General features: G+C 52.5%; 1 protein-coding gene across 1 annotated transcript in view; it reads right to left on the minus strand.

Moving 5' to 3' along the window:
* Nucleotides 1-422: 422 nt before the first annotated feature.
* The window catches only part of MLPH (melanophilin), a gene marked incomplete at both ends in the record, with an annotated part of 14,213 nt that continues 5,750 nt past the window's right edge, over nt 423-8,885 (minus strand). Inside the window, 4 exons of the mRNA XM_010292407.1 lie at nt 423-608; nt 2,362-2,445; nt 6,936-7,096; nt 8,446-8,638. Of these exons, the coding sequence (XP_010290709.1) occupies nt 423-608; nt 2,362-2,445; nt 6,936-7,096; nt 8,446-8,638 (624 nt within the window). The remainder of the gene's footprint in view (nt 609-2,361; nt 2,446-6,935; nt 7,097-8,445; nt 8,639-8,885) is intronic.

The following is an 8,885-nucleotide window of genomic DNA, read 5'->3' on the forward strand; positions in this document are numbered from 1 at the left end:
CAAAGCTGTAGCAGGTGCCCGGCAATGCTGCCGGTACTAAACCATCACCGAGCTCTCCTCCGCTCGGTAATGACATCCAGACCCTGAGACCACTCTTCCAAAGAGACGCGGAGGTCGTGTGCCTCTCCCCGACGGGCCGTGTCCCCCAAGACCTCCAAGAGGCTTTATTTTTGGCTCTTGGATGAGACTGGGAGAGCCTACGAGGACAAAGGTCCAGATCCAACACCCCGGGACCCCGCTGTTCCTCGACACTCTGTTAAAGCAGGCGGCCGAGTCAGACGCACCGCAGCCCTGGGAAGCGTCGAGGTGGAGGCGTGGGACGGAACAAGAGACGTGCTACCACGGCGTAAGCTATAAGCCACCGAGGGCGGAAGGAACTGCAGGTGGAGCCCAGAATGGTCTGGGTGGTAGGACACGGTTACCTTTCGAGCATCCCTGGCCACGTCATCACTGGAGGAACTAATCTCTGGCTTCTTTGCTCTCTCCTTTTCTTCACCACCTTCTTCTTCAGAAGAGACATCTTTGTCGCTGATGTTGCTGGCTAACTCCTCCAGCTTCCTCTTCAACTCCTCCTCCTCAGCATCAAGTTGGGACTCTGGGGCCGGAGACTGAAGGAGCAGAAGAAGGGAGCTGTGTAAGAACCTCCTGTGGTGGACTATAGGGTCCAGACACACTCACCAAGACCGGCCAGCAGAGGAGCTGGAGGAGTGCGACCACAGATGGACTTGGCAAAGGGGACTTTCAGCCCCCCGCTCCGCACCCGTTTTCACAAGGGGTGGTCAGACTACCTGGGGGAGCAGCAGAGCCCAGTGAGCTGCGCCCCAGCTCCACGCTGAGGAGTACAAACCCTTGATCTAAAGAACCTCCATTCCCATTTTCCCCACGCACAGAACCTGCTTGTGCCCCACCCCGCCCCTTAACAAGGTTTGCATGGGGGATTCGGGGCCAAAAATCACTGTATTTTCATTAGGAACCACGGTGTGGCTGGTGGCTCCAAAGGCAGAGATCACAGCGACCCAAAGGTATGGTCCACCGGGCTGAGGGAAGCAGCCACGTGGACCACCGCTCCCCCAAGGTAGCTTTCGGAGCCTCTAGGTCGTCGTATTTGCGATGAGAAAAGACGCAGCAAATTTTCCCGTAGGACAGGTGGCATATTTCCACCACCGGCCCCGTTATTAGGTGCAATTCACGTTACCCGGAGAAGAATCCTATTAAACTCCCAGGCACTGGAAGGGATCTCCAGAAGTTACTGAACTCACCGTCCCTTGCGTTAAGACGGGAATTAGCTGTGTCATACCCGATGGGTTTTTGTCTAAGCTGTTCTTAACGACCTCAAACAACGGCATCCGCAGCAGGCGGTCTTCCTCCCAAGCAACCTATTCCCGGGTTCTGCTACCCTTTCTGCTCAAAAGCTTTTCTTAATAGTTAACCTCAACCTGTCCCGCAGCAGTTTAGACCCATTGCCTCTACACTGATCTGCCCTAGACGCGGGAATAACGCACGGGAACCAGCAAACGTGCGCGTCTCCTACTCCCTCGGTCAGATTTACCGACAGGAACACTGAATGGTTACAGACACGGCCATCCCCATTACGAATTTTAGAAAAAAGAAGAAATTGCGTTGTTTCATCTACGCCTAGGGGACTTCTCTCTAATTATCACTGTCCGCGCTACTGAGCCATCAGCCGCCAGAGCAGCGCGTGGCGATGGGTTCACACAAAGGAAGAGTGCGTGGTCTAAAATTAGAAATCCAAAATCAATGTTAAGTGACCTAAGTATTCACAGATTCTACATTGCTACCCAGGTTTAACTTAATTTAGCTGTTTTCTTCCAAGCTTGATGGCATGGTAAGACAAGGGCAGCTCAGAAGAGACACAGCAATCCTTCTTGACTCAGAGCTCATATTCACAATAACCGGGTGACTTCCTCCTACGTACTGATTGATCCTCCCGTGATTTCAAATGAGCCGTCGCAGCTCGGCGGATGTACCGACACCCACTCCACAATACTCCTAAAATTAGCGCTTCACAGAGTATCAACCTGAAACCCCATTCTCCTTGTGCAGAAGGGGCGAGGAAGGCACTACCTTGCATGGGGGTCTAAATGCCATGGGTTACAATTTACTTCTGTTTCCACCCTGCCACGCGACGTTTTCTAAGGCACTCCATCACCCGGGACTAGAGAAGAGCCTCCGAGGCCAAAACAGAGGATCAAAAGCAAACAACCTGAGCCGTTTTGTCTCCCCGGCTTCCTCCCTGCAACGCTGGCTGTTTCCGAGCAGCCCTTCCGACGACAAGGGGAAGGGACCAGCACAGCCCACGCTCTCTCCCTGCGGATGAAGTGCCCTGCTTTGCCCGGTTACCTCGTCGGAGCGCACCAGGATTTTTTCCTCCAAGCGGTTCAACACGCGTTCGATTGCGGACATGCGTTTGTTGAGCTCGTGAATCTAGAGGAAAGGGGAGAGAGAGAGAAGTAGAGAGCAGACCAGCCACCGCTGCCGGGACGGCAAGAAAACGGCGCAACCAGCAGAAGCAAGCAAGCAGCAAGACACCATGGGCCGAGTTAAAAGATGTTAAAAAAATAACGTCTTTAAAAAAAATGGCCCTGGATACCCCGAAGAGCTCCAGGAGGCACACGGCCTCTCCCCGAAGCTGGAAAACTCGAAGCGATGCCGAGTACCCAGCACGCCGCAACTCCCACCAAAGCATCGGTCGCAGCGAGCGTAAAACGGCGTCACTGACCCCTTTGTCCGGACAAAAGCACCAAGCTGCCACAAAGCCGTTAACACCTTTTTTCGATGGCAAGAGTGATATCTTGCCATCATTCGCATGCTGCCCCAAATTCGAGTCGACGTCGGTTGTCGCTTCCTACTAACACGTTTTTCAGGCGGCTGCTGCCCCACCATCCCCGTGCCAACAAAGCGCTGGAAAGGAAGAGGGAAGGAGGGAAGGATTTCCCATGAAAAATTCCAGACAGAAAAACTAACACTGAAAGTTTTCCTCAACACACTTGGAAATTTTCTGACTTCTCTCCGTGCGGTGGTTTACCAAGATGCTTGCCCCTCTTTTCTCCCTCGCTCTTCCATCTGAAAAGAGGGGCATGGAGAGAAGAGAACAGACGAAATCCTGAAAATCAAAGAGAAGTCGCTTTCTATACTCAGGAGCCAAGACAAATTTTTGTGGTTAAATCACTGAAAACATAAAAGGAAGCTTGGGTTTTTTTCCTGTTAGAAATTGAAGTTTTGCTTTCGTTAAAAAAAAAAAAAAAAGTCTTTCTCCTTTGATCCAAACAAATAAAACACAAATGACGAGAAATATTGCCCGTTTTATATAGATAAAACACGACCTCCCACATCACTCCTGTTCCGAGTAGCTGCCTCCCATTCAAAGGGGAACGAGCAGCAAATGCAGTAAGTAAACGCAGTAACAAAGAGATGCAAGGGCTTGGCTTTGTTTTTCCGACATTTCCATCCTCTCACTTAGTTTTTGTGCTTCCTAGCGTTCGATTAATTAGATCCTCACAACAGCCTAGAGAGATCGCATCTGCTTAAGGGAAGATGAATATAAAAACCTGACGCTCCGGAGACCAGAGCGCTGTAATTACCGTCCCAAACTGACTGCAATTTTAAGCAGCATTAAACCTGCAGGCAGGACGCCATCCAGTCCATCTCCGAGTGCTTTATCAGTGCCGGTTAAGGTCTGGCTTTTGCATCACTCCCCGCGACAAGGAGAAGTCTGTTGATGGCCCACCAGCTTCAGAGGAAGAGATGGTGACAAACCGAGTGCCCGGACGCTACCGTGCCTCCCCAACGTAGAGGTTGGGAGAGGGCAGAGCGTAACGCACGGTTTGCTGTTGATGGGCTACAAGGAGAGGAGCTGAAGAGCTTGCTTTCCTTCTCCTTCCCAAGCGAGGCTGGCTTTAATGCCTGGTGGTCACCCCATTAGGGTACGTCGCCATCCGGGGCTGGACCGCCCTGCACTGCTCTCTGCGTGACAAAGGCTGGAAAACGCTGCTCTGTATTAAAATACTTAAAAGCAGAGAAACTTAAAACATAAGGAGGACATCAGTTAGGGGAAACCATCACTTGCTGCCAGGGAGGGAAGCCAGGTTATTCAAGCAGAGGTGCTGCCTCCAGCCTCTCAAACACCCAAGACCGCCAACAGAGGCTTTACGTAAAGAAGAGGAGCCAGATGACATCAAAGCTTTGGGAATCCAGGACCACTAAGCTCCCTTGAGGTACAGCAGAACAGCTTTTGGGGAGAAACGTGGTAAATCGGTGCTGCTCCTTGTGGCTTCATCCTGTTCCTACCTGGCTTCTGAAGACCTAAAGGGAAAGACCTGCAGTTACCAGTTCAGGGCTTTTCATGTCTCATCAGATTTCAGAGCTTTTTTTTTATTTTTTTTTTTTTTATTTTGTTCTAGCACCTTCAGCTGCTGGAGTCAACAGGGAACTGCCTCTGCTTTTGTTACTGGAAGAGTTAAGTTTCTTGTGTTTGGGACTGAGCAGCGTACCCTCTCCAGAATTAAAGCAGAACCCATTTTTCAGTTCAAAACGTATTTTGACAAACTTGCAACTGAGGCAGTTTTAGGAAAGAGGGTTTTCATCTGTGGGGTCAAATATAATGCAGGGCAAAGAGCTGAGCTCTCCACCTCTTGAAACCTTCAGATGCCAACAAAGGGTCTACCAGGAAAACATTGCTTTTGAAGCCAGGCTAGGGCATTCAGTGCAGGTTTAGCAGGCATTAACTAACATGCTTCTGGACCCTACACCCCACAGGCCAACATCTTGAGTTGCCAAAGGGCACAGTCTCCGAGAAGTACGGCGCCAGGGTGACTCAGCCATGTCCCCTGGGATGTCCCGTCAGAGGCTGGGATGCCCCAGAAGCCCTGATGATGGCTACATGACATACCCTGGAAGTGCCGGCAAGCGGCTCGAGAGCCACTGCTTCACTGCTCAGGAGAGTGGCTGTCCCAGATTCTGCTGCTCAGTGTCCCAGATCCCTCCTGGCCCATCTCCGCCCTCCTGCCCAGCCCTCAGCCCCTCCATCTCCTCTAATCTCAGGAAAACGGATGGACACCAGCCTCTTCTGAACCTCTTCCAGCTCTGTCAATATGACAGAGCTGGCTAGCACCGAAACCTGGATGTTCGTGCCTTCTCTCTTCTTTGGGCTTGTACTTGGCCTCTCCTTGGCCAACGGTGACAGCAAGGCACGCGTGCATGATTCTGAAGTTAATGGCCCAGCACACAGCTGGGTCTCTTCCTGCTGGGCAAGGAGAAGGCTCGGCAGGAGGACGGTTGCTAGCTGTAAACGCATCAGCGGCGCAAAGGGCAGGAAGGATGAAAAGCTATTTACACTAACGAACGATGTTGGCATAAGAGCAAATGGGGTTAAATTGGGAGTGAGAAGATGTCTCGTAGCCATTAGAGTGACGGGGCTGCACAGCAGCCTCTGAACTGGTGTGATGGGGCAAGCCGCAAAGCACACCAGACCGTCCTGACGCGAGAGCTTGCCCCGCTGATGAAGGAAGTCATCTGAAGCGTTGGTAGGAATTTGGCTCCATTTCCCCACCGCAAAGCACGGTGCACATTTCATGCCTAACGTACCGTGGCCTCATTAAGGACACCCAGTCCAGGGTTCTTCCATTTACTGCTGACCGAAAAAGGAATGGCATTTACTAATTAAAACGTGTGCCAAGAGAAGTAAAAGGCAAAGGAAAGGCTTCCCTAGACAGGAACAAGAAGCGAGCTGCCGGGGGACGGCTGTGGTTACAGATCGCCCCACCGCTTGCCCCGAGGCCGGGTCCAGGACGTGCAAAATTACGAGCTGTGGGCAGAGACCGGCAGCTGGCTCTCCCCGTGTACCTGCACCAAACACCGCCCTGCGCTTCGTTGCTCAAGAGGTCTGAGGGATGCTCTACCATTCTCACCACCCGCCACTTGCAAAGGCGGCATCAGGAACTGCAGGTCCTCGCTTGACAATGAAAACACGAGCTCGCAGCCTTTTTGACACCCCTCTCTAGACCGTTCCCCTTATTATCGTCATTCAGGAGCGAGACGCGACAGGTCGTCCCGACCCAGTCCTGCCGGGGCAGGAACGCTACGCACTCCAAAGGAAGAAAAGGATCTTGATGCTTATTAAATATCCCTCTCCAAGCCTCCGTCTGATCGTAAAGCACCGGCGCATTCAATGGAAGAAAGCCTTTTTGGGGACACAGAAAGCCGTAATTAACTCGCTGATTAATAAGGACAGGCTGGAAAACTAACAGCAGGGAAGGCAGGCTTGGTACTGCGACAGCAGCATGGGCAGAGCGAAGCACCAGTGCCCGAGTTTCTCTTTGCCATGGGTGTAAAAGTGGAAGGGCTGGGAGGAGAGCAAGAACAGAGCTCCGGAGTACTTCTGCATCATCCTAACAGTGCAGAGAAAAGTCTGTTCTCCCCCACCTCAAGGAATGAAGGAGCTTTAAACACACCTTCCCAGGTCTCAGCCCTGCTCTCATTTCATCACCACCTTGGCAGGTCCCTCGCATCACGGAGGGCAGGACACGGCCTGGGCATTCATCTTGCTGGTGCCACGCAATCGCGATGCGACACCCAGATGAGCCAGCTCCTAGGTCATCATCCCACAGGCAACCGCTCCAGCAACGTGAAGTGGCTACACTCCCAGCTTCTTCAGTTCCTGAGCTGAAGAAGGGAGAAGGATCTCAAGTCTACTGAGATCTGGGATCCACTCTGCTCCTTCTTGGACCCACACATGGGAAGCACGGGCACCAAACTGCTCCCACTGCATCCTGGCCAGGAGACTACCTTGGTTTGGCACCACTGCTTCTCTTCTCCTCTGAACCACCCTGCGCCTCGCAGATAACGAGCCTTATTTATGGCAAGAGAGGCTTGGCCGCAGGCTCGGTCTCACAAGAGGTTCGAGAGCTGTGTGGTACCTGACTGCCGGAGTGGCTGATGTTCTCCTGGGAGGAGGCTCTGTTCCGGCGTTTCGCGTGATGGGGCAGGTAGGCAGGGCACTGGGCTCCCTTCACGTCCTCATCAGAAGTGTCCGTATCTGCCGAGTACCGGGACCGGGGCTGCTCGTTCCAGGGGCTGCCTTTGGAGAGAGAAGGCTTCAGCACAAAAGGTACAAGAGATTCACACCCCTGAGCTACCTCCTGGACATCAGCCCCATCCTTAAGACAAGCAAATAACGAGGCAGTTCTCCAAATCACGCTTTCTACCCTTTGGCAGGAGATGCTTCTGCAAGGTTAAGGATGGCTACGCCGGGCCAGGCTGCGGCTCCATCGGCTGTGGCCGCACAGCACCCAGCTCAGCAGGGACCCCGGCAGTGCTGCTGAGAGAGCAGCGGGCGCAAGGAGCATCATCCTCGCTCTCTCATGCCCCAAACGGCCAGGCCCTTCACCAAAACCTGCTATTCTAAACTTTTTCCAACGTTTTTTCCAACACTTGTTTTTTTTCCCAACACAATTCCAACTGTGTTGGAGCACAGGTTTGGACGCTGCCCTTCACGCACTGTTCAGGCGCTGGAAGACGTACCGGTCTAGGATAGAGCATTTACGAGGGTGCAGTTTCTCCTTTTTCAAGGCGAATTTCCAATAAGACAAAAACGATGAGAGAAAATGGAATTAACAAGCCAGGAGGCCCTGCTGCTGTGTCGCTCCGGAGTAGGAATTTAACCAGCGCGTAGCAAGGTTTCTCCAGCGTTTCCCAGTGCCCTGGAAACCAAGCACTTGAAAACACAACCAAGGAGTTGGAGACCCAGAAGGGTATCTATACGCTACAGCTGGGTGTGCACAAGCCAGTACCCAGCTCTCCTGCCTCTGCTATCAACAGCAGGAAAAAGCGGTAGCAGCAAAAGGCAAATTCCGCACCATCGTTTGCTGGGGTATTGAGAGATGCACGAAACCACAGGTCCCGCAGCCCGCCGGTGCACCCTGCCCCGCTGCAAGGATGCTACTTAGCAGCCTCCAGTTCTTCTCCGATCTTACTCCGGTTCGATTACCCCTTAAAACTCTAAAATTTCTGCACCCACAACATCCCTTGGCAAGGAGCTCGATTCGTCTCTCCCTGCCTGCAGGAAGAAACACATCCTGTTGTTTTCTAGTCTGGCTTCTGGTAGCATCAGTTGACACAGTTCTTACTCTGGACAAGACCTCCAGCTACGAAAGGGCTGGAGACCTTAAGAACAACCCTTCTGGCTTTGAGAAATGAGTTTGTTGGAGACAAAACCAGCCCATTACAACCAAATAACTTCAACCAATTCTCTCAGGGTAAAAAAAAAAAAAAAAACCAAAATCACCTTTGCAGATGAATTATTTTGTCTTGACAGCCTTTGAGTGGCTTTGAGGTTTTTAAAAAAATTAAAAGGCGTTTTCTTTTTGGCCCGGCTCCCCCAGCCACTCTTCCACAAGATACAAGAGGAGCCCGGCCAGAGGCACCTACCAGGTTTTACATTTCTTTCCAAGCTCCTTCTCCGTGAATTGACGGTCAGCCGAACCTCGGTGCTGAAGTGCTGCTCCGGAGGGCTGACGCCCGGACCCTGCTCCTGCAAGACGTGGTGGAAGACTAGATCTGCCTCTGTGATCCTGGACTCCTGGGTTGCATCTTCGGTCAAGTTGGGGAAATCTGGGAAGGACTGAGAGATGACGATTGCTGCTTGAGCAGCTGCCCGTGAGGACTGCGAACCTCTCCCCACCTTCGCTAACAGCTCCTAGCCTTATCCTCCAATACACGCATGGACTGACCTTTCATCATGCCAATTATAATCATCAATTTTCAAGCCAACCGTGTCCCGGGCTGCCCCCAAAGCCGCGTGGCCAGCGGGGCGAGGGAGGGGGTTCTGCCCCTCTGCCCCGCTCTGGGGAGACCCCCCTGCAGGGCTG

This window comes from Phaethon lepturus, unplaced genomic scaffold (assembly GCF_000687285.1).
Source record: "Phaethon lepturus isolate BGI_N335 unplaced genomic scaffold, ASM68728v1 scaffold39068, whole genome shotgun sequence".
NCBI lineage: Eukaryota > Metazoa > Chordata > Aves > Phaethontiformes > Phaethontidae > Phaethon > Phaethon lepturus.